The 26,028-nt window shown below is 41.9% G+C and overlaps 2 protein-coding genes across 2 annotated transcripts; both read left to right on the top strand.

Moving 5' to 3' along the window:
- The first annotated feature begins 1,024 nt into the window (after positions 1-1,024).
- Positions 1,025-14,570, top strand: LOC139777332 (17-beta-hydroxysteroid dehydrogenase 13-like). The gene is made up of 6 exons (XM_071714670.1): positions 1,025-1,196; positions 1,328-1,505; positions 1,706-1,835; positions 12,990-13,110; positions 13,337-13,462; positions 13,631-14,570. Exons 1-6 carry the CDS (start codon positions 1,150-1,152, stop codon positions 13,698-13,700), a joined length of 672 nt encoding a protein of 223 aa, XP_071570771.1. The 5' UTR covers positions 1,025-1,149; the 3' UTR covers positions 13,701-14,570.
- A 599-nt stretch (positions 14,571-15,169) lies between these two features.
- On the top strand, positions 15,170-21,392 carry LOC139777331 (epidermal retinol dehydrogenase 2-like). The gene is made up of 8 exons (XM_071714669.1): positions 15,170-15,328; positions 17,497-17,640; positions 18,015-18,157; positions 18,550-18,727; positions 19,505-19,634; positions 19,788-19,914; positions 20,035-20,160; positions 21,185-21,392. The coding sequence occupies exons 1-8, from the start codon at positions 15,326-15,328 to the stop codon at positions 21,249-21,251; spliced, it is 918 nt and encodes a 305-aa protein (XP_071570770.1). The 5' UTR covers positions 15,170-15,325; the 3' UTR covers positions 21,252-21,392.
- The last annotated feature ends 4,636 nt before the right edge of the window (positions 21,393-26,028 follow it).

The following is a 26,028-nucleotide window of genomic DNA, read 5'->3' as shown; positions in this document are numbered from 1 at the left end:
GTGAAATGTATTTCGCGTTATATGAAATTGTGTTATACGAGTCACATCATAGATTATACATATATGGATTACGTATATAGAAACACATATTTATAAAAGAAGTAAGGGCTTACTATAAAAAATGTAAAGTAAATATTAAACATGTAATATTAAAATATTTTTTATTTTACTTTAAAACAAACAAATATTAAAAATTTTCCGTGTTATACGAATCCGTGTTATGTAAACTCGTATTGGAGGTCTACTGTATTAAAATAATATCAAATTTTAAAAAATCAAGATTGTAAGATATGTCAATTGCTTCATTAAAATTATTTTATCTTATTAAATTTCAACATTGAAAATAATACAAATCTGAACTATCATGACTCCAAAATGACTGTACAGTGACTCGTCATAAAATCATTACATGATGATATTTTGACTTTCAGGATTTTTATATTCATTTTCGAAAACATAATTTGTTTCAATCAGTTTCACAAATTGTTCTGAAAAAATGTGTTTTAGTAAATCTCTCTGGAAGCATATCTATAAACGGTTTTTTTTATTTCTGCGAGGAGATTGCCTCTGGCACTTGATTGAAATCATCATATTAATTCCGTCTTAATGACGTCTCTAACGTCATTAAGACGTCTTTAGACGTCATCTTGACGTCACTCTGCTACCTGGGTATATATATATATATATATATATATATAAGTCATAATTTTATACATATATATATATGTGTGTGTGTGTGTGTGTAAAACTATGACTTTTGAAAGATGTTTTGACATTATCTTGACTTATAGTTGCTTACCCAAGGAGAACACGAATGCAAAGATTTGCATTTTAGATTCTGAATGTGATTCTTCATTTGATAATGACATTTATTTTCATATTCTATTAAACGGTCATTTGGTATTTCTTTTTAGCATAAGCATAGGCATTACTTATATTAAAAAATATATCTAATATCAATGTCATTTTAAACTTAAAAAATTTGTGAAACGTAATTTGTAAATTGTAATTTGTAATATTTTATATTATGTATTATTACAGGTAACAGGCGCAGGTCATGGCATCGGAAAAGAATTAGCGATTAAGTATGCATCGTTAGGAGCAACAGTAGTATGTTGGGATATTAATGAAGAAACCAACAATGAGACGATGAATGATATTAAAAACATGGGAAAAAACTCTGTACATGCGTATCGGTAAGTTGATGCACTTCTTTTAATAAAAGGCTAGAATGAAAAAATTACTCAAATAGAATTTACACGTGTACGAATACCTGGGAGCGCCTTATTAAATTATCAATACTAATTAAAATTTGATCGCGTTTTAGATGTGATGTAGCAGATAGGGAAGAGGTCTTTCGGGTAGCCGAGAAAGTAAAAAAAGAAGTAGGTGACGTTACTATCCTGGTCAACAATGCTGGTATAGCGTTTGTTAAATCATTCTTCAATCACAGTCTGGATGAAATCAGACGAGTTATAGACGTCAATGTAACAGCGCATTATTGGGCAAGTAATGTACCTCTCTCTGAGACACACGCAAAAACTACGAGACGTAAAAAATAACCATTAATGCAATTGCTATCATTTCTTAAAACAAATATATGTATATAAGCTTGTTGCTCGTATAATTGAAATGCACTGTATGATTTGGACGAATATAATTAAGCTTTTGCAAACCGCTGTTTACAAAGGGATATTACTTCCAGACATTGAAAGCATTCTTACCAAGTATGATCGAAAAAAATTATGGTCATATTGTGGCACTTTCATCAGTAGCAGGACTTATTGGCGCTCCTTATGGGACGGTTTACTGTCCTACAAAATTCGCAGTCAAAGGTAATATATTCCACATTCAGCGATTATAATATTATACGAATAATATAATATTATATAGACGAATATAAATTATATAAATAAAAAAATATATATTATAATATAAACGCGCGCGCGCGTACACACATTTATTCATTAATATATCATAATAAATATACAGAGTGTTCCAAAATTCAATACTTAAACTTAAAGGGTTAACAGAGAGATTTGTGAATGAAATTTACTTCCCTTGCCCCTCTCTGTTAACCCTCTAAGTTTGGGTATTGCATTTTGGAACGCAGTACATAATTATCTCACAAAAATTGTCTCACAAAAATTGTCTCACAGAATTGTCTCACAAAAATTGTCTCACAAAATTATTAAATTACAAAATTGTTACTTTATTCAATCCAAGTGATATCTATCTTAACAAAATTATTAAAAACAGAAGTCGTTTTTGTTCGACTCAACTGGCCTAATAATTAATATATTTAAACTCACAACGTTTCGAAAAATTATCTCACAAAATTGTCTCACAAAAATTGTCTCACAAAATTGTCTCACAAAAATTGTCTCACAAAATTATTAAAATACAAAATTGTTACTTTATTCAATCCAAGTGATATCTATCTCGAAAAAAACTAAATAACAAGTGGTATCTATTTAAAAAAAAAATATGTGAAATTTTTTAATACTGCGCCAATTACAAAGAGAGAATATATATATATATATATATACCTTAACAAAATTATTATTATATCACGAAATTGCGTTACCAAACTCAATCCAAGTGATATATATATTTCAAAAAAATATATGAAATCTTTAAATTACGCCAACTACAAAGAGAATATTATATTGCTTTGAAAAATAATTGTAGTGCAACTACTCTTAAAAAATAAAACAAAATTGTGTTACCTAACTCAACCCAAGTGGTATGTATCTTTGTATTCCTAAGGATCTTTCTATCAACCCAAGTGGTAGTAGTTTTAATTCTCCTTGATAAAATTATAATATTACAAAGAATCGTTTAATCATTTTAATCACAAAGAATTAAAGAGGTAACATTATAATATAAAAATATTTAATTAAAATAAAATAAATAAATTTTTCTTGTAAAAAACTTGGCGCTGCTTTTTTAAAGTCTATCCAGACAAATTTGCATCGCGCATAAACATAAGCGTAAGAAATTGATTGGTTCAGATATATGTGCAAAAGGAAATAGACCAATCCATCTCTTATGCATATGCTTATGCACCTATGCAAGTTTGTCTGGATTAACCTTAAAAAAGCAGCGCCAAGTTTTTTACAAGAAAAATTTATTTATTTTATTTTAATTAAATATTTTTATTTTATAATGTTACCTCTTTAATTCTTTGTGATTAAAATGATTAAACGATTCTTTGTAATATTATAATTTTATCAAGGAGAATTAAAACTACTACCACTTGGGTTGATAGAAAGATCCTTAGGAATACAAAGATACATACCACTTGGGTTGAGTTAGGTAACACAATTTTGTTTTATTTTTTAAGAGTAGTTGCACTACAATTATTTTTCAAAGCAATATAATATTCTCTTTGTAGTTGGCGTAATTTAAAGATTTCATATATTTTTTTGAAATATATATATCACTTGGATTGAGTTTGGTAACGCAATTTCGTGATATAATAATAATTTTGTTAAGGTATATATATATATATATATATTCTCTCTTTGTAATTGGCGCAGTATTAAAAAATTTCACATATTTTTTTTTAAATAGATACCACTTGTTATTTAGTTTCTTTCGAGATAGATATCACTTGGATTGAATAAAGTAACAATTTTGTATTTTAATAATTTTGTGAGACAATTTTTGTGAGACAATTTTGTGAGACAATTTTTGTGAGACAATTTTGTGAGATAATTTTTCGAAACGTTGTGAGTTTAAATATATTAATTATTAGGCCAGTTGAGTCGAACAAAAACGACTTCTGTTTTTAATAATTTTGTTAAGATAGATATCACTTGGATTGAATAAAGTAACAATTTTGTAATTTAATAATTTTGTGAGACAATTTTTGTGAGACAATTCTGTGAGACAATTTTTGTGAGACAATTTTTGTGAGACAATTTTGTGTGACAATTTTTGTCAGACAATTTTGTGAGACAATTTTTGTGAGACAATTTTGTGAGATAAAATTAATGATACTACCATTTGGTTTTTTTCCGAGGTAACAACCACGCGTGTACTTGGCGCCCTTTTTTTACCTTTTTTGAAAAAGGTAATTTTGTACTGATTATATTTACCGCATGTTGTTCCGCCGGCGCCTGATGCCTCTTCCAGGCCTCCACCTCCTCTCAGGCTGCTCGGGATGTCACTCGTGTTCCCTCGATGCGAAGATGATGCTCCTTCCCGCGCGGATATTTTCTGTAACATAAAAATAATCGAATCGATTAAATACGTGTCACGCGCATCGAACATCTTATTCGTTATTCAGATTAATATTATATTTTAAATTACTTCTTCGAAAAAGGTTTCTACGTTAGAATCAACTTGAATCAAATTTTTCAAAATATTTTTTTTTACTAATTTAAATTCCGAAACACGGTTTAATGTAGCAACTGAATAAGCACAAACGAAAAGAGAGATTCTATAATATCTTCAGAAAAAATAAAAAGTAACATTTACCAGAAGTGTTGGTACGCCGATGCCCGATGCCTATCCTAGGCCTCCTCCTCCTCTCAGGCTGCTCGGGATGTCAGCTTCGCAGGATTCCCTCGCTGATCCGATGTCATCTTCTGCGTCGTTATTTTCTGAAACATTTAAATGAACGATTCGATTAAGTAACTTTGTAAGCGTAAGCGTTGACGCGCGACGGACCGTATAGGCGAGCGAAGCGTATAAACGTCCCGCGGCGCGGCGGGGGGACACGCGACGGACCGTATGAGCGAGCGAACGGTATAAATGTCCCGCGGCGCGGCGGGGGGACACGCGACGGACCGTATGAGCGAGCGAACGGTATAAATGTCCCGCGGCGCGGCGGGGGGACACGCGACGGACCGTATGAGCGAGCGAACGGTATAAATGTCCCGCGGCGCGGCGGGGGGACACGCGACGGACCGTATGAGCGAGCGAACGGTATAAATGTCCCGCGGCGCGGCGGGGGGACACGCGACGGACCGTATGAGCGAGCGAACGGTATAAATGTCCCGCGGCGCGGCGGGGGGACACGCGACGGACCGTATGAGCGAGCGAACGGTATAAATGTCCCGCGGCGCGGCGGGGGGACACGCGACGGACCGTATGAGCGAGCGAACGGTATAAATGTCCCGCGGCGCGGCGGGGGGACACGCGACGGACCGTATGAGCGAGCGAACGGTATAAATGTCCCGCGGCGCGGCGGGGGGACACGCGACGGACCGTATGAGCGAGCCGAACGGTATAAATGTCCCGCGGCGCGGCGGGGGGACACGCGACGGACCGTATGAGCGAGCGAACGGTATAAATGTCCCGCGGCGCGGCGGGGGGACACGCGACGGACCGTATGAGCGAGCGAACGGTATAAATGTCCCGCGGCGCGGCGGGGGGACACGCGACGGACCGTATGAGCGAGCGAACGGTATAAATGTCCCGCGGCGCGGCGGGGGGACACGCGACGGACCGTATGAGCGAGCGAACGGTATAAATGTCCCGCGGCGCGGCGGGGGGACACGCGACGGACCGTATGAGCGAGCGAACGGTATAAATGTCCCGCGGCGCGGCGGGGGGACACGCGACGGACCGTATGAGCGAGCGAACGGTATAAATGTCCCGCGGCGCGGCGGGGGGACACGCGACGGACCGTATGAGCGAGCGAACGGTATAAATGTCCCGCGGCGCGGCGGGGGGACACGCGACGGACCGTATGAGCGAGCGAACGGTATAAATGTCCCGCGGCGCGGCGGGGGGACACGCGACGGACCGTATGAGCGACGCGAACGGTATAAATGTCCCGCGGCGCGGCGGGGGGACACGCGACGGACCGTATGAGCGAGCGAACGGTATAAATGTCCCGCGGCGCGGCGGGGGGACACGCGACGGACCGTATGAGCGAGCGAACGGTATAAATGTCCCGCGGCGCGGCGGGGGGACACGCGACGGACCGTATGAGCGAGCGAACGGTATAAATGTCCCGCGGCGCGGCGGGGGGACACGCGACGGACCGTATGAGCGAGCGAACGGTATAAATGTCCCGCGGCGCGGCGGGGGGACACGCGACGGACCGTATGAGCGAGCGAACGGTATAAATGTCCCGCGGCGCGGCGGGGGGACACGCGACGGACCGTATGAGCGAGCGAACGGTATAAATGTCCCGCGGCGCGGCGGGGGGACACGCGACGGACCGTATGAGCGAGCGAACGGTATAAATGTCCCGCGGCGCGGCGGGGGGACACGCGACGGACCGTATGAGCGAGCGAACGGTATAAATGTCCCGCGGCGCGGCGGGGGGACACGCGACGGACCGTATGAGCGAGCGAACGGTATAAATGTCCCGCGGCGCGGCGGGGGGACACGCGACGGACCGTATGAGCGAGCGAACGGTATAAATGTCCCGCGGCGCGGCGGGGGGACACGCGACGGACCGTATGAGCGAGCGAACGGTATAAATGTCCCGCGGCGCGGCGGGGGGACACGCGACGGACCGTATGAGCGAGCGAACGGTATAAATGTCCCGCGGCGCGGCGGGGGGACACGCGACGGACCGTATGAGCGAGCGAACGGTATAAATGTCCCGCGGCGCGGCGGGGGGACACGCGACGGACCGTATGAGCGAGCGAACGGTATAAATGTCCCGCGGCGCGGCGGGGGGACACGCGACGGACCGTATGAGCGAGCGAACGGTATAAATGTCCCGCGGCGCGGCGGGGGGACACGCGACGGACCGTATGAGCGAGCGAACGGTATAAATGTCCCGCGGCGCGGCGGGGGGACACGCGACGGACCGTATGAGCGAGCGAACGGTATAAATGTCCCGCGGCGCGGCGGGGGGACACGCGACGGACCGTATGAGCGAGCGAACGGTATAAATGTCCCGCGGCGCGGCGGGGGGACACGCGACGGACCGTATGAGCGAGCGAACGGTATAAATGTCCCGCGGCGCGGCGGGGGGACACGCGACGGACCGTATGAGCGAGCGAACGGTATAAATGTCCCGCGGCGCGGCGGGGGGACACGCGACGGACCGTATGAGCGAGCGAACGGTATAAATGTCCCGCGGCGCGGCGGGGGGACACGCGACGGACCGTATGAGCGAGCGAACGGTATAAATGTCCCGCGGCGCGGCGGGGGGACACGCGACGGACCGTATGAGCGAGCGAACGGTATAAATGTCCCGCGGCGCGGCGGGGGGACACGCGACGGACCGTATGAGCGAGCGAACGGTATAAATGTCCCGCGGCGCGGCGGGGGGACACGCGACGGACCGTATGAGCGAGCGAACGGTATAAATGTCCCGCGGCGCGGCGGGGGGACACGCGACGGACCGTATGAGCGAGCGAACGGTATAAATGTCCCGCGGCGCGGCGGGGGGACACGCGACGGACCGTATGAGCGAGCCGAACGGTATAAATGTCCCGCGGCGCGGCGGGGGGACACGCGACGGACCGTATGAGCGACCGAACGGTATAAATGTCCCGCGGCGCGGCGGGGGGACACGCGACGGACCGTATGAGCGAGCGAACGGTATAAATGTCCCGCGGCGCGGCGGGGGGACACGCGACGGACCGTATGAGCGAGCGAACGGTATAAATGTCCCGCGGCGCGGCGGGGGGACACGCGACGGACCGTATGAGCGAGCGAACGGTATAAATGTCCCGCGGCGCGGCGGGGGGACACGCGACGGACCGTATGAGCGAGCGAACGGTATAAATGTCCCGCGGCGCGGCGGGGGGACACGCGACGGACCGTATGAGCGAGCGAACGGTATAAATGTCCCGCGGCGCGGCGGGGGGGCACGCGACGGACCGTAAGAGCGGGCCGAACGGTATAAATGTCCCGCGGCGCGGCGGGGGGACACGCGACGGACCGTATGAGCGAGCGAACGGTATAAATGTCCCGCGGCGCGGCGGGGGGACACGCGACGGACCGTATGAGCGAGCGAACGGTATAAATGTCCCGCGGCGCGGCGGGGGGACACGCGACGGACCGTATGAGCGACCGAACGGTATAAATGTCCCGCGGCGCGGCGGGGGGACACGCGACGGACCGTATGAGCGACCGAACGGTATAAATGTCCCGCGGCGCGGCGGGGGGACACGCGACGGACCGTATGAGCGACCGAACGGTATAAATGTCCCGCGGCGCGGCGGGGGGACACGCGACGGACCGTATGAGCGACCGAACGGTATAAATGTCCCGCGGCGCGGCGGGGGGACACGCGACGGACCGTATGAGCGAGCCGAACGGTATAAATGTCCCGCGGCGCGGCGGGGGGACACGCGACGGACCGTATGAGCGAGCGAACGGTATAAATGTCCCGCGGCGCGGCGGGGGGACACGCGACGGACCGTATGAGCGAGCGAACGGTATAAATGTCCCGCGGCGCGGCGGGGGGACACGCGACGGACCGTATGAGCGAGCGAACGGTATAAATGTCCCGCGGCGCGGCGGGGGGACACGCGACGGACCGTATGAGCGAGCGAACGGTATAAATGTCCCGCGGCGCGGCGGGGGGACACGCGACGGACCGTATGAGCGAGCGAACGGTATAAATGTCCCGCGGCGCGGCGGGGGGACACGCGACGGACCGTATGAGCGAGCGAACGGTATAAATGTCCCGCGGCGCGGCGGGGGGACACGCGACGGACCGTATGAGCGAGCCGAACGGTATAAATGTCCCGCGGCGCGGCGGGGGGACACGCGACGGACCGTATGAGCGAGCGAACGGTATAAATGTCCCGCGGCGCGGCGGGGGGACACGCGACGGACCGTATGAGCGAGCGAACGGTATAAATGTCCCGCGGCGCGGCGGGGGGACACGCGACGGACCGTATGAGCGAGCCGAACGGTATAAATGTCCCGCGGCGCGGCGGGGGGACACGCGACGGACCGTATGAGCGACCGAACGGTATAAATGTCCCGCGGCGCGGCGGGGGGACACGCGACGGACCGTATGAGCGAGCCGAACGGTATAAATGTCCCGCGGCGCGGCGGGGGGACACGCGACGGACCGTATGAGCGACCGAACGGTATAAATGTCCCGCGGCGCGGCGGGGGGACACGCGACGGACCGTATGAGCGAGCCGAACGGTATAAATGTCCCGCGGCGCGGCGGGGGGACACGCGACGGACCGTATGAGCGAGCGAACGGTATAAATGTCCCGCGGCGCGGCGGGGGGACACGCGACGGACCGTATGAGCGAGCGAACGGTATAAATGTCCCGCGGCGCGGCGGGGGGACACGCGACGGACCGTATGAGCGAGCGAACGGTATAAATGTCCCGCGGCGCGGCGGGGGGACACGCGACGGACCGTATGAGCGAGCGAACGGTATAAATGTCCCGCGGCGCGGCGGGGGGACACGCGACGGACCGTATGAGCGAGCGAACGGTATAAATGTCCCGCGGCGCGGCGGGGGGACACGCGACGGACCGTATGAGCGAGCGAACGGTATAAATGTCCCGCGGCGCGGCGGGGGGACACGCGACGGACCGTATGAGCGAGCGAACGGTATAAATGTCCCGCGGCGCGGCGGGGGGACACGCGACGGACCGTATGAGCGAGCGAACGGTATAAATGTCCCGCGGCGCGGCGGGGGGACACGCGACGGACCGTATGAGCGAGCGAACGGTATAAATGTCCCGCGGCGCGGCGGGGGGACACGCGACGGACCGTATGAGCGAGCGAACGGTATAAATGTCCCGCGGCGCGGCGGGGGGACACGCGACGGACCGTATGAGCGAGCGAACGGTATAAATGTCCCGCGGCGCGGCGGGGGGACACGCGACGGACCGTATGAGCGAGCGAACGGTATAAATGTCCCGCGGCGCGGCGGGGGGACACGCGACGGACCGTATGAGCGAGCCGAACGGTATAAATGTCCCGCGGCGCGGCGGGGGGACACGCGACGGACCGTATGAGCGAGCGAACGGTATAAATGTCCCGCGGCGCGGCGGGGGGACACGCGACGGACCGTATGAGCGACCGAACGGTATAAATGTCCCGCGGCGCGGCGGGGGGACACGCGACGGACCGTATGAGCGACCGAACGGTATAAATGTCCCGCGGCGCGGCGGGGGGACACGCGACGGACCGTATGAGCGACCGAACGGTATAAATGTCCCGCGGCGCGGCGGGGGGACACGCGACGGACCGTATGAGCGACCGAACGGTATAAATGTCCCGCGGCGCGGCGGGGGGACACGCGACGGACCGTATGAGCGACCGAACGGTATAAATGTCCCGCGGCGCGGCGGGGGGACACGCGACGGACCGTATGAGCGACCGAACGGTATAAATGTCCCGCGGCGCGGCGGGGGGACACGCGACGGACCGTATGAGCGACCGAACGGTATAAATGTCCCGCGGCGCGGCGGGGGGACACGCGACGGACCGTATGAGCGAGCGAACGGTATAAATGTCCCGCGGCGCGGCGGGGGGACACGCGACGGACCGTATGAGCGAGCCGAACGGTATAAATGTCCCGCGGCGCGGCGGGGGGACACGCGACGGACCGTATGAGCGAGCCGAACGGTATAAATGTCCCGCGGCGCGGCGGGGGGACACGCGACGGACCGTATGAGCGAGCCGAACGGTATAAATGTCCCGCGGCGCGGCGGGGGGACACGCGACGGACCGTATGAGCGACCGAACGGTATAAATGTCCCGCGGCGCGGCGGGGGGACACGCGACGGACCGTATGAGCGAGCCGAACGGTATAAATGTCCCGCGGCGCGGCGGGGGGACACGCGACGGACCGTATGAGCGACCGAACGGTATAAATGTCCCGCGGCGCGGCGGGGGGACACGCGACGGACCGTATGAGCGACCGAACGGTATAAATGTCCCGCGGCGCGGCGGGGGGACACGCGACGGACCGTATGAGCGAGCGAACGGTATAAATGTCCCGCGGCGCGGCGGGGGGACACGCGACGGACCGTATGAGCGAGCGAACGGTATAAATGTCCCGCGGCGCGGCGGGGGACACGCGACGGACCGTATGAGCGAGCGAACGGTATAAATGTCCCGCGGCGCGGCGGGGGGACACGCGACGGACCGTATGAGCGAGCGAACGGTATAAATGTCCCGCGGCGCGGCGGGGGGACACGCGACGGACCGTATGAGCGAGCGAACGGTATAAATGTCCCGCGGCGCGGCGGGGGGACACGCGACGGACCGTATGAGCGAGCGAACGGTATAAATGTCCCGCGGCGCGGCGGGGGGACACGCGACGGACCGTATGAGCGAGCGAACGGTATAAATGTCCCGCGGCGCGGCGGGGGGACACGCGACGGACCGTATGAGCGACCGAACGGTATAAATGTCCCGCGGCGCGGCGGGGGGACACGCGACGGACCGTATGAGCGACCGAACGGTATAAATGTCCCGCGGCGCGGCGGGGGGACACGCGACGGACCGTATGAGCGACCGAACGGTATAAATGTCCCGCGGCGCGGCGGGGGGACACGCGACGGACCGTATGAGCGAGCGAACGGTATAAATGTCCCGCGGCGCGGCGGGGGGACACGCGACGGACCGTATGAGCGAGCCGAACGGTATAAATGTCCCGCGGCGCGGCGGGGGGACACGCGACGGACCGTATGAGCGACCGAACGGTATAAATGTCCCGCGGCGCGGCGGGGGGACACGCGACGGACCGTATGAGCGACCGAACGGTATAAATGTCCCGCGGCGCGGCGGGGGGACACGCGACGGACCGTATGAGCGACCGAACGGTATAAATGTCCCGCGGCGCGGCGGGGGGACACGCGACGGACCGTATGAGCGACCGAACGGTATAAATGTCCCGCGGCGCGGCGGGGGGACACGCGACGGACCGTATGAGCGACCGAACGGTATAAATGTCCCGCGGCGCGGCGGGGGGACACGCGACGGACCGTATGAGCGACCGAACGGTATAAATGTCCCGCGGCGCGGCGGGGGGACACGCGACGGACCGTATGAGCGAAGCGTAATGTCTCGCGGCAGACAACGCGACGGGAGCGCCGGACCCCATTGTACCCTCACTCCCAGCGAACTGGGAGGAGGGTACGGTGTGCTCGTAGACCCTGTACCTCCCCACCGGGCCCTCCCTTCGGTAAAGCCAAAGGTACTGCCCCAGTGGATCGTTGATACAGGGAGCCCTCTCACCACGGCAAGGTGGCACACCACGAGAGGGACATTTTTTACACGCTTAACTTTATCCGTTGTCCTACCTACCCGTATTACAATTTAGTATTTGTTAATCCATACCTCAAAGTGATCACTTGAGATTTGGGAAACGTAGAATTGAGAGTTTTAACGTGCGCGATTGGAATTTAATTGGGGATGGGGATTTTCCAATCTCGCACATATGCGAGAAAATATAAAGAAAATAGTCCTACTTTGGGCAAATAAACAGATCAAATTATTTTGTATGTTAACTACTTTACAAACCTTCAATTCTGGTCATTACCTATTCGTAGACTACTTAAAAATTTGAAGATAACATTTTAAAATGTTGTCTTCGCAAATTTTTATCTAACCTATGAACCAGATAATGAATAGTTTAATTTATATAATGACAACGATATGCTCATGAAACGCATAAATCATGGCAACATTTAATAATAGTAATAATTTAATTGGCCGTTCCTGATTTTTGTCATTATATCGAAGAAATTGGACCCCACATGTGACGTCGTTGATGGAAATTTCTGAATTAATTTCTTGCTTCGTATTTATGATGTAATTTTGATATATTACTTAAGAAATAGTATTCGTATTACACAAATATCGAGATTAAAATAACACACAGTTTTATATGTTTATTATTTCGTTATTATTTGTGAATCTTAGCTTTCAAGCATAGATTAATCGTCTTTTAAAATGTTGTTTTCGACAATATTTAATTAGCCTACGAGAAGCTAATGAACGCTTTAATTTATATAATAAAAATGGTATACCCAGAAAATGCATGAATTTTGTTGAAAATTATCTAAAATATTGATTTACAGCAATAATGGAAGCTATGTCTGAAGAATTAAATGAATTAAGTAACGGAAAATCCTCTGTTAAATTCACTACTGTTTATCCGGCTCTCGTACTTACTGGACTGAGTAAAAAGCCTAAAATTAGGTAAATTTACAACAATACACTATTGTAATAAATGTCTTGCAATATCACGCACGCAGTTAATTCCTTTTATGCACTGCCATATATTGGACGAAATCAAATTTTTATTTCAATAGTATCATACCTTTTGTTAATTAGATCTTTTTATACATCAACAATATTATTTAATTAATAAGATATTTATGGCATTTATTAATGGCAAGTGATTCAATTTTATTCACCCATATAGATTTCCACGATTAATGGGAGGACTTTTACCGCGAGACGTGGCTTCGTCAATAATTGATGCGCAGAGACTAAATTACAAAAACAAAGGCATACCTTCACATTGGCTATCCTTATCTACGATATTAAGGTACGTAAATTATAATACACTCAAGATATATATTTTTAAATATACGACAAAATGAGCCGGAGGACAATTCACTATAAATATGTTAATAATATAAATACTGTTGTACTATGATCACTATTTCTCTCTCCTTTCTGTATGTCTGTAATAAAATTATAATTTTTATTTCAGACATTTACCAGACGAAGCATTAAGATGCATACTAGACTTCTTCGATACAGGAGTTTATCCAGAAGATTAAAAATATCTGTAAAATTTATAAATTTTATGATATATTATATATAGGTTTTTATTATATTAGAAGGTACGTCCATTCTTTTTTTCTGCCTTTTTTTCTTGCTGCAGTGATTTTCTGCATAAAAATAATTATCTAAATAATAATCGTAATTAATTTATAGGTGTATATACTTAGTATAATGTTTGTATGTTTGAAATGTAATAATTCTGATAACATAATTTAATATTGTCATCACGATTTTATAATTTAAGACATAAATTAGAAATAATTTATGAAATAAATTTAGATTATTTAAAAAAAGGTTCTTTACATGTTAGATATATAGTTTAATTAAAAAATCGTTAAAGATAAACTGTAGAAAAATACGTGAAAAACTTTAAAATTACCAAATATTTTTATCTGTCTTATCTTTTCTTACCTATATAGCAAGAATACAAGGTCGGACTAATGAAAAAGTTCTGGGACTGATAAAATAAAAATTACAATACGTAACACAGAATAATATAAAAAGCTTTTTAATTTAAATATATAATTTAAAAAAAAATAATTTAAATATATTCTCTTTATACATCCATTATTTATACGTTTCTTTATACGTCGCTCGTGTAGATCCTGGAATGTTTGAATAAATGTGTCGGAAGAGAGGCTGTTAAATTTGATTGCTTTAGGAAGGTTAAATTCCTTTGTTCATTCATTTGAATATGTTGATGTCGAAATGTCTTCCCTAGGATGCTTTTGGTAAGCAACCTAGCAACAACATCGCTGAGGAATATATTAAAAATTAAAAAAGCGTTTATTTTATTCTACGTTATGTTGTGATTATTGTAATTTTTATTTTAAAAATATTGAATAAAAATTTATTGTACAAAGCTATGTTCCCGAGAAAATTATTATTATGTATATTTTTTATTTAAGCTCTCACTTACGACATTTTGAATACAATTTTTGGTGAAATTTGTTTAAAATTGAGATCATCTTCAGTCACAAAATATGTTACAGCATATGTAATATGTCTTGCATTTTTGCTATTAATTGCAAGGTAATTGGAATAGAAAATACATAGAAAATCAAAATCAATATCTTTAAACTTCATAAGTCTGTTGCTATTCTCTGAACATTCGATTTCAATCAGAAATTCAAATTCGAACGAACAGAAGACCCAAATAATTCTCTGATTTATAAAAGCACGTTATAGAGACTTGATAAATACAATTTTGAGATTAAGTTTAAGATTTCACAAGGCCCAAAATTTTTTTTCTAGATATCCGCCAGAATACATTTTAGCACAAGTAACCTTTACTTTTATTTAAAGATACATAAATTATTTAGAGATACTGATCTACCGACTGGAGAAGAGAAATAAGATGCATATATTTAAAGTTTAATAAACGTACCATAAAGGACAGCCGTTAACCAGCCGATCGATCGTCGTGAATGTTTGTAATCAGGCAGGTATATAGTCGACGTGTTCGTAAGCGTGTTCGTCAGTTCTCGCTTTCGTTGGTGCGAGGAAACATGTCCTACTTATAATACAGTTTCATACGCAACAGTCCAGAAAGGCATAGTTGAAGTGTCGTGATCACAAAAGGCTCAAACATTAGCTCGTTCGGACAATTTTTCTTCGTAAAATGGTCAGTCTTACACTCACATTTCCAGAAATATATTTATACATTTATATATTTAAGAAGTGAGACAATCGTTGGAAAGTCGTTAAGTCGGAAAGTGAAATCAAACAGCTGTTATTTCTTGGAGTGTTATAATGAGAGAATGGATAAAATAAAATGCATTAACACTATATATTGAAGAAGAAATTTGTTATTTCTTCTTTAGATTTGTAGTAATATCGGTATTACTAAATTTATTATTAATTTAATTATATAATTGTATTATTCTAGCTTTAGTTTAAGATTGCGTTTCAAGGCCGATAATAGTGGCAATAGTAACCGTGCGTGACTTGCTAAGGCGAAGAAATATGTACATAAATTCACGTAAATAATATTATTATTATTAGGCATAAAAAAGATCCAGTCCAACCGTATAAGGCTTATATATTTCTGTGTACTTGTATTATTCATATATCTATTAATAGTTATTTCTATTAATATATCTAAAAAAGAGTAGTATAAAATATACATACACAAACTTGTAAAAATAAATATTATAAAAAAAGAACCAACAATTAAGCTAATTTTATAACTTGCAATTAGTAATATAAATTTGTTTTCGAAATGACGATTATCTGAACTTGCTCAGTTATCAAGATACTTTTGAAACTTATTACATTTTCTATAACATTATATTTGGCAATAACTATAAATTGTGCCTTCGAAGAATTCCGGATAAATGGAATTCCTCGTGCTGATAATATCTGAACGTATGCCATTGAATCATGCGACCAACGTACTTTACATTTCTTCTTATGTTTATTTATTTCTCTACAAGTTTCGTGTATATATTTATAAATTGTTATAATATTCGTGTATATTTTTTTTACTGTATACTATTCTACCAGGGAATAATAGTATGTTTTTTTTTTATAGTGTTGCTTACTTTATTACATTCTTTCATCAATTTGTTATAAAACAAGAGCTATTTATTTTCAGCAACTTCCTAATTATCAACTTATACATATTTAAAATATAAAATGTTTGTATATTTAAAATACAAAAATATTGGAAAACCTTGTACTGAAAATTATAAAATACAAAAATTATATTTTTTATGATTTGCAAATACAAAAAAAATTGGATTTTATATCTTAAATATTAATATATTATAAAATTAACATAAGAAAAAAATATTGCTAAACTCCACTTAAATTTTACGTTTTCTAAGTTTTCTTTGCTGTTCTTGCAAATAGCTGTTAGAAAGAAAATCGATGTCACGTTATGTACCATGTTACTTATGCGTCACGTCAATCTATTTGTACTTATACTATATAGGTATGAATGCTAATATAAATGACTATTAATATAATATTCTCTAAAAATTTTTACAGCTAAACAAAAAAGTATTCTATCCGCATTTTGAAACCGGAAGTTGCAAAATAAACAATATAGATGAACTCGACCGATCTGTGAATACCACAAATAGATAGAAATATGCCTTATACGGTCGGGCTAGATTTTTTGTACCTAATAATATTATTCGCATGAATTTAGGTGCCTTTCTTCGCCTTAGCAAACCACGCGCCGTTACTATCCGTCTTGAAACAAAATCTTAAACTAAAACTAAAATAGTACAATTACATAATTAAATTGATAATCAATTTAATAATACTAACACAAATTTTTAGAATATAAAAGATATAAGATATGAAAAATATGGAATATAGGATATGTTACGAAAAATAAGTCAATCAGTTTTGTAAAATAAATGTTATTACGTTAACACACGTTTAAAACTATATTTTAAGAATTTAATGTACATATCGACACAATGTACCTCACACAATGTATCAATAACACATCTGAACCGCTGAGGTCATCTGTTAAGTATTGACACAGCAAATTCTTAAAATATTTGTTATCATCAATATCACGTATTCTATGATACACTTAACAACGCGTAGAATTTTACCTTTTTCACTTACAAATAACAAAATTATATATTCCAAATGAAATATATTCCGAAACATCAGCTTTCTTCAAGACAATGTAAAATATTTTGTCCTTTCAATGAGTCTTTTTTCACTTTTTAAAATTTACAGCTTTAATTTTAATTTATTTATTATCTGTAAGTATATGTAAGTAGTTAATACTTGCGCGATATTCATATAAGAAAATTAATAACTTTTCAGTTTATAATGTGTATGATCAAGATCGTACAAATTTATGTAAACCTGTTATGGCTTACTTCGCAAATTTTTTACTACATATGCCAAAGCGTATACCACCATTGCTTCGGATTACATGAAAAGGAAGTGGCTGGTGAGATTGTTTTGGTACGTATTGAGTTTTTTTTTTTTAATTAAAAAATATATATATTTTAGTAAAAAGATTATTTATCTATTTATATATTTATCGTAATTATATACACACACATATATATTTATATGTGAAACAATGAGAAATAATGAAAAACTTTTGATTTTAATTAGTAACAAATATGTGTTAATTAAGATAAATATATAATGCTTATTTAATGTTAAGACAATGTTAAAATATAATGTAATATTAAAATATAAATATAATGTAATATTAAAGATTAATCTTTGGTGATATATTAAATAATGATATAATAATACACTTTACGAAGTGCGAATAAGTTTTCACAATAACAATGTGTTTTTATATTATATTTCTTTACATTTACAAGATAACAGGTGCAGGTCACGGTATAGGAAAGGAGTTGGCGATTCAATATGCGTCTTTGGGGGCGAAAGTGGTATGCTTAGATGTAAACAAACATACAAACGAGGAAACGGCCAACCAAATTGGAAAAAATGCATACGCTTATCGGTATGTTACTCTTATATTAGTTTCTTATATCGACCACAGGAATTTTAATTATTACTTTGACATACAACAGTCAGTTTCTTTTATTTAGCAAAAAGTAGATCAATTTGTTCTATTGCACAAATATTCCAATTATTAATAAAATTCTTCTGTTAGGCAACGCAAAGGTCACATCGTAAATTGTTCTGCGTCTCTCTTTCTCTTTCTCTTATTACTATAGTAATATATGGGTATACTCTAAATTTCTTGGCCGAAACTAGGCCGAAAGAGTGAGATTTCAATCTGAAATCTCACTCTTTCGGCCGAGTTTCCACTCCAAGAAATTTAGAAAGTAAGAAATGTCATTATAATATTTATAGTACGATAACCTTAATTAACATTTTACCATTTTATAGATGTGATGTAACTAAAAGAGAAGAGATTTTTGCACTAGCTAAAAAAGTGAAGGAAGAAGTCGGCGATGTCACAATTTTAGTTAACAATGCTGGTATAATGCCATGTCGTGCTTTTCTAGATTATACAGCCGATGAAATCGAACAAATCTTCAACATTAATGTGCTAGCCCACTTTTGGGTAAGTTAAAATCGACTATTATATAAATATTGAGTTGCCTTTCTGCTCTTGTAAATAAATAGTGCTATTTTAATTGTTTTATATTTCTGTGGAATAATTATTTGATAATTAAAATTTTTTAATAATTAGAAATTATTACGAATATAGAAAACGGGCTAACTAAGAACCAGGCGCGGTAAATAATGCGCAAAAGTTTTATTTCTATTTCTATTTTACATATCTTCCAATCTTGATTGCGCGCCGACTAAATTTGTCAGACTTGAAACACAGCTCCGGTTGGAGTAGTAAAATCCAGGAAGTTCCAGGTTCGAACCCTGGCTGAGGTAATATTTTTCGCAATGATTTCTTTACAGTTATTTAGATGCATATCGAATCGATTTAATTAGGTGTAGGGGGGGGGGGATTTTACTACTCCAACCGGAACTGTGTTTCAAGTTTGACAAATTTAGTCGGCGCGCAGTCAAGATTGGAAGATATGTAAAATAGAAATAAAAATGAAACTTTTGCGCATTATTTACCGCGCCTGGTTCTTAGTTAGCCCGTTTTCTATATTCGTGCGGATTTCCATTGGAACTTATACTTCGAATTTTAGAAATTATTATTTTTTAAAGAATTTACCTTATTATCTATCAATGTTATTAAAATGAAATGTGCAAAATGATCAGTAATTAAACTCTGACTTTTTCACAATGACATCATCTTGACTTTTTGTTCTCCTTGGGCTGTTACGCACATAATATTACGCGCTCTCACAAACTATTACGCGATTTTTTTCAGATGTTACAGGCATTTTTACCGATTATGATAGAAAAAAATTATGGTCACGTCGTTGCACTCTCATCAATAGCAGGCATCGCAGGACTTCCCAACTTAATTCCTTATTCCGCTTCAAAGCATGCAGTCAAAGGTAAACTTGTGTCTTGTGTTATCCTGACGATCCTGTTTATACTCGATTCTTTATATGTGTGTGTATAATGTATACTCAGAATTTACTAGAAGTAACTGATTTAACTTCATAAATATTTAAGTGGTTCAAGTTTATGTAGATTCTACTTTTCAGGTTTAATGGATGCCATTGATAATGAATTACGAGTGACAAGTAAGGAAAAATCCCAAATTAAATTCACTACCATCTATCCTTACATGGTGGATACGGGACTTTACAAAAACCCAAAAATAAATAAGATGTAGGTTTATAGTGAACTTAATATAATAATACAAACAGATAAATGCAATCACACACGCAAATATGATAAACTCGATTATTAAGACTGATACTCAACATTTCTATTTAATCTTGCTCCTAGGTTAGAAGCATTCTTACAACCAAGTTCACCGAAAGATACAGCTGCACAAATAATTAAAGCGCAACGACAAAATATAAGAAACAAATCTGTTCCATCATTTTGGTTTTCTCTCGTGGCATTTGTTAGGTAACTAAATTGCAATATTCATATACATATGTGTACACTACAAAAACAAATGTGTCATTTTTACACATTTTAAGTGCGTTATTTATTGTAGACACTTTTTACACACTTTATCGTGTGTAAATTAAATTCACTTTAGGTGTGTTTTTAATTTACACACGATAAAACGTGTAAGAACTCTACAATGAATAATGCACTTAAAATGTGATATATATATATATCATTTAAAATATTTGATATATACTATCTATAAAATGATTCAAAATCAATAAATAAATAAAGAGAGCACAGAGCCACAACAAAATCTTAGTGTCGTAATCTTTAATTAAGATAAATAGTTGACAAATTTAAGAAACGTTTCGGCCTGACATTAGACCAAATCCTCGACGCAATAAATTAAATTAATTACACGAATAAATGAAACTTAAAGTCGCAGAACAAGCATGCATTATCGTATACTTTTTGCATAAACTAAAATAAAAACATCTTATTTCAGCTTTATACGTCTCGACATTCATTATACATTTCTTCTTGACTTTTTACTTTTAAAACATATGCGTTTCCGACCAAAAATAATGCTTGTTCTGCGACTTAAGTTTTATTTATTGATGTAATTAATTTAATTTATGTGGGGGGCTGCTCGTGGAGTAAGTAAACAGAAGCACGTCTGTGGAGCGCGTCGGCTTATTTCCGAATTTATCTGCCGTTCCATCGCCCTAGGGCGATTCTGTTTCAGGTATAATTTAATTTATTGCATTGCTGAGGATAGCCTAATGTCAGGGCAAAACGTTTCTTAAATTTGTCAATTATTTGACTTAATTAAAGATTACGACACTAACAATAAGATCTTGTTACGGGTCTTTGCCCTTTTTATTTATTTATCGATTGTACAATATATAATATATTGTACAAGAGTACAAAAAATAAGTCAGAACATAATGTCGATTATGCAATTCCTATTATTTTACATTAGTATACAAGTATAGATAAGTAAATATAATATAATAAAATATATTTTTAATTTCAGGATTTTGCCCGAAAATGCGCAAATTAGTATAACAGATTTCATCGACTCTGGCGTTGAACCAAGCTAACTTTAGTATACATATTAATAATACGAGTGAAAGGAAAGTTATCACATAATTAACCTCAAGTATTTCGTATTTCGCAAAGTTGTTTCATATTATGTAATATAAAATACTAATTTTTAATATAAAAATTATTTAATATAAAAATTAGTATTATTTAATATACATCTGGGTTGTCATTATTCAAAATATAATAATAAATAATTACATTTATTATTATATTAAGAATATTACTTTTATTTTGTCTACAATTCTTTCTATCGAATTATATCCCCTTGTCCCTGCCTACCCGAATCCCTACCTACCTACCCGTATCCCTACCTACCCGTATTCCGATCTATAGTCTTACCTATCCATTTTCCTACCTACCCGTGTTATAATCTAATATACAAAACTTTAATGAAAACCGCGACACGATTTATAAGGGGCCTGATTTGTTGGTTAATCCAGTAGGATACCTAAACGGGATACCTCAAAGTGACACGATCACTTGAGATGTGAGAAATGTGGAATTGGGGGTTCTAACACGCGCGCGATTGGGATTTAATTGCGGTTTTTCCAATCTCGCATGCGAGAAAATACAGAGAAGATAGCCCTTTGGAACTATCTTCTCTTGGGAATAAATAAATATTTTATGTTACCTTATTTCGCCATTGTGGTCAATGTTGACCACTTACCTTTATCGTATCCAATCTTCTTTCTTCAAGCCAGATCAGACCTACCTTTGTCATTCCTGGCCATATGCAATCTGGTCACATTTCGACCAGATCAAAAGGAAGGAAAAAAATTCTTTGTTTCCTTCCTTGTCGGATCATTATCATCGCCGAAAGATAATATTACGTTCGATTCGAATTATACACGAGGATCGATTGTATCAAAAACAACGAGAAGTTAATTTAAAAAATATATATATTAATTTATAAAAACTAACTGTACAACATTGAAAAATATTTCTATCATTAATTCTGTTATTTATTTGAGAATATTGAATAACCGTTTCTTTGTAACCCGTTTTTTAAATTTGGAATTGTAATCAAGTACAGAAAGAAATTTTACTTTGCGTTATATGAATATCTCAATTATATCTCGCGAAAAATTGAAATTTATAGTGCGGACAAAATTAAAAAATTAATAACGGAAAATTTCTCGATAAAAACCGACCGCGAAAACCGACCGCGAAAATACAAAGATGCGTGATTGTGCATGTTGTTCATGCGACATGCATCTTGAAAATGTATCAAGTAAGATAAATGACGCAAGATCCGAAAATAAAGAAAATTCCCGCATAATTGATATTATAATTAAATATTATAATTAATCATCAATCGCGTTATTATAATTAAATAATATCATATAATTGCAAATCTTTATAAACTTATATATATCGATATAAATATATATCTCGTTATATTTTTCATTTTTTATCAAAATTATTTTTTATATAATATATTCATATATATTACTGTAAAAGTGAATATATAATTGTACTATATATGATCAATTCTAAAATAATTTTAAAAGTTCAGCGTTTCTCGACAAAATATTTAGAATCTCACGTCATATATTACTTGACCGGCATAAAGCCAATTTCTCAATCAAAAATAGATGGGTAGGTTACAAAAAATTAGGGTAAAATCGATGCTTTATTGAAATAAATTTTAGTTAATTAATTAAAAACAATTATCACGTTTTCTATAAAATAACTTGCATAATAAGACCAAAATATTTCTTGTCCTTTTTATACATATGTATTTATATTTATGCATATTGTACGCTTTTCTTTATGCATACCGATATTCTAAATATATCTATATGTTGCTTCCTTGCATCGATTTATATAATATTTAATCTTGGTTAAACATGTGGAAAGGAACAAATAAAGAGTATAAATAAAACACATCCTAACTAATTCATAATTTTTCCCTATCTACAGATATTTTTTTTATAACACCTAACACGATATCTTATTCCTTATCTCTTTTGTTTGAGAAAAATAGTGCCAAAAATAATTCTTTATATATAAAGGAATCTAAATAAAAATTTTATATTACAAAAATCATTACTTTAATTGTCAGAGGATTATTTTACTTTTTGTCTCTTGTATTTCTAAAATATTTATTACTCAAAGTAGAATTAATCTATGTAACAAAATTTGAAAAATTTAATTTCTCATGTACTTAAAAATTTTATTCAAAAGCTTATTATTTATACAGAACGCGGCAGACCGTCAACATAGTTTGATGAATGATAATGAGCTCTTCGCGAGCTCCGTGCGTGCAAAGTGTGCGAGTATCTCCTCAAGCACAATTGCACAATAAATCAATAAACAACTGACACCAAGATTAAATATTTTCCGTAATTAGTTTTAGCCCATCCATTTTAAGACAACAAATCTACGAGATGTAATATTTTTAGAGTATAATTTATTGTCGTAATTCGATATGTTCCGAGATACAATGGCTCTATATCTGACTAATCGTAGATTCGTTACCTCAATAAAAAAAATTCTGACTCACCAATCCGATGTGCAACGGGCGGAGTTGTTCAGCCACGTAGCTACGGTGATACTGTAACATACAAACATAAGATTCAAATTAAAGAAGCGTTCAAAATGATCAATATTTCAAAAGATAATTTTTACGCGCAACTAATTTGTCTTTCAATAAAATATTTAGCAATACAATTATCTGTTTACCGAAAACGATCTTTACAAGAGTAAAATTTTAGATAATCTTTTTCTCTAATTATTTTTAATTTATCGAGATAAAACAATTCGAATAAATAAAAAAGAACTGTTAATTTTACGCAGATAAGAGATGATACTCACCCCAAGGTTGCTCCGCCGGTGCCTCGATGCCTCTCCCAGGCCTCCTCCTCCTCTCAGGACGTCAGGCTTCCTCCTCTCACCGCACAGGACATTCGCGAGAAACACTCGCGGATGACAAACTACAATCGCGCGCGGACTAATTTCTGTTAAAAGTCTTTCTCGCGCGATATTGTACGGCACTCCCGTTTAAAAAAGTCCTTTAGTCCGATTACTTATGAGCGGCACTCCCGATGCAAACGCGACGAACCGGCTGCGGTTCGTTCATTCAATTATTGTAAATCGGCGGACGAGGGTACGTTAGCTTCCCCGTCTTTGGATTTTTATCCAAGCAGAACAAGAGTTTTGCTTGGGTAAAATCCTCGTACTGGGTACTGGGCCTTCCCACCTCGCCAAGGTCGTACCCGCGGGAAGGAAGTACTTTACTCTGTAATATAAAAGCAGGTAACATAGATTTTTCGTGCAAATTTGAAGGAGTCGCTACGCCGCGATTGCTCCGATTCGTTCTGCGTTCATCACCGCGTTGCCGGCGTTACGTTGTTAATGGGCGACGAAATGTTCCGAGATGTCGGCAACTTGGCCACTTGGCGCGATACTACGCAAGTCGAGCGGACTGTTAATAAAGACACGCACTTCGTTAATCAGAGATACGCTGTTGAAATTAAATATCGCACGCACAGTACGGTACCAAACTCGTAAATCCCGCGAAAGTAAAACTGCATTATTATGCACGACGATAAGAATCGTGACTGCCGGCCGGCCGCTAACTTACGCGACGCGAGATATATGAGAATCGAGATTATGGAGCATTCACACGAACGGGCGATGTATCACGGGCGTTCCGTTATCACCGATCGAATCACCGGAATCACTTGACACGACAATATCACTCAGCCCTTTTTCCCTACGGAGAGAATCGGAGATAAAGCACACGACAATATTCCGGCACGTCAGCGTTCAAAGCACGACACGAGATAAATGAATGCCACGCACTTCGCGAATCCAGACATGACGGGACGAGCGACTATCACTCGCGAATATCACAGGCGAAACTGCAAAGCAAATCGTTCACAATTGCCGTACATACCTTCGCCTCGACGTCTCGAGTGAGCGATTCGCGCGACACGTTCATTCCGTCATAAACACCTCACACACTCGCAAATTCTTGTACGCACACGGCACACGGCGCGCGATACTCGCTTACTCGCGTAGCGATTATTCCCGCGGCCCGCGAAACCAGGAAGCAGGAATGCCAATCACCGAAACGAGCGGGTTTCGAAAACAGCACGGAGCACGGTGACGGGCGCGCGCGGAGCACAAACACTTCCTACCCGTGCGAAATTCCTCGAAAGAATGATAGTTGAGTGACTTACGCACTGTTACGCAGGTAACAGTAACTCCGAGCGTTGACGGGAGCAAGTGGCAAGTCCGCTCATCGTCAGAAACAACGCCGAAAGCACGCCAATTTTCAAGATCGCCATTTTCAACTACAACGGTCGCGCCGCTAGTAGGGACTGCGCGCGCGCGGTGCCTAGTACGCCACCGCATCGAGCCGCCGCGCCGGCGGCGCGGCGGCGCGGAGCGGCGGAACGTGATTGGCCAGATCCGGGGGCTCGACTCACGAGCCAATCACGTTCGACCTCTCGCCCGACTGTGCGTGTTGCTAGTAATACGCGACACGTTCAACGTCGGATCGCGAAACGTTGTCGCTCGTGTAATTCTTTTCTCGCGAACGAAAAGAAATCCGGTTACGGAGTGTTGCAAAGTGAACGTACGCCGAATATTCCGTTCCTTTTTGTGTCGAGTGAAACGAGTGGGATGCTGTCGCTGGACGAAATGAATGCCAAACGCCGTGCTGGACTCCGTACGTGTCACCCTTCCGGCTGTGATTTGACGGATCTCCTGCAGTGCTCCGGCGATCGGTGAGTGAATTTTACATGAGAAATAAGTGTTTCGAAG

The sequence above is a fragment of the Temnothorax nylanderi genome, unplaced genomic scaffold, assembly GCF_030848795.1.
Source record: "Temnothorax nylanderi isolate EJ_2023f unplaced genomic scaffold, tnyl_v1.0 TNYL_tig0145_pilon, whole genome shotgun sequence".
NCBI classification, from domain to species: Eukaryota; Metazoa; Arthropoda; class Insecta; order Hymenoptera; family Formicidae; genus Temnothorax; species Temnothorax nylanderi.
Note: the sequence above shows the minus strand (reverse complement) of the source record. Positions and strands in the feature narration are given on the sequence as shown.

What these genes read in the sequence shown, in the direction of transcription:
- LOC139777332 (XM_071714670.1), top strand. Translation starts at nt 1,150, where the DNA reads ATGAATGATATTAAAAACATGGGAAAAAACTCTGTACATGCGTATCG. An exon ending in AGTAAAAAGCCTAAAATTAG is followed by an intron (nt 13,111 to 13,336) that starts GTAAATTTACAA and finishes TCACCCATATAG; the next exon opens with ATTTCCACGATTAATGGGAG. An exon ending in TCCTTATCTACGATATTAAG is followed by an intron (nt 13,463 to 13,630) that starts GTACGTAAATTA and finishes TTTTTATTTCAG; the next exon opens with ACATTTACCAGACGAAGCAT.
- LOC139777331 (XM_071714669.1), top strand. An exon ending in AAAAATGCATACGCTTATCG is followed by an intron (nt 18,158 to 18,549) that starts GTATGTTACTCT and finishes ACCATTTTATAG; the next exon opens with ATGTGATGTAACTAAAAGAG. An exon ending in TCTCTCGTGGCATTTGTTAG is followed by an intron (nt 20,161 to 21,184) that starts GTAACTAAATTG and finishes TTTTAATTTCAG; the next exon opens with GATTTTGCCCGAAAATGCGC.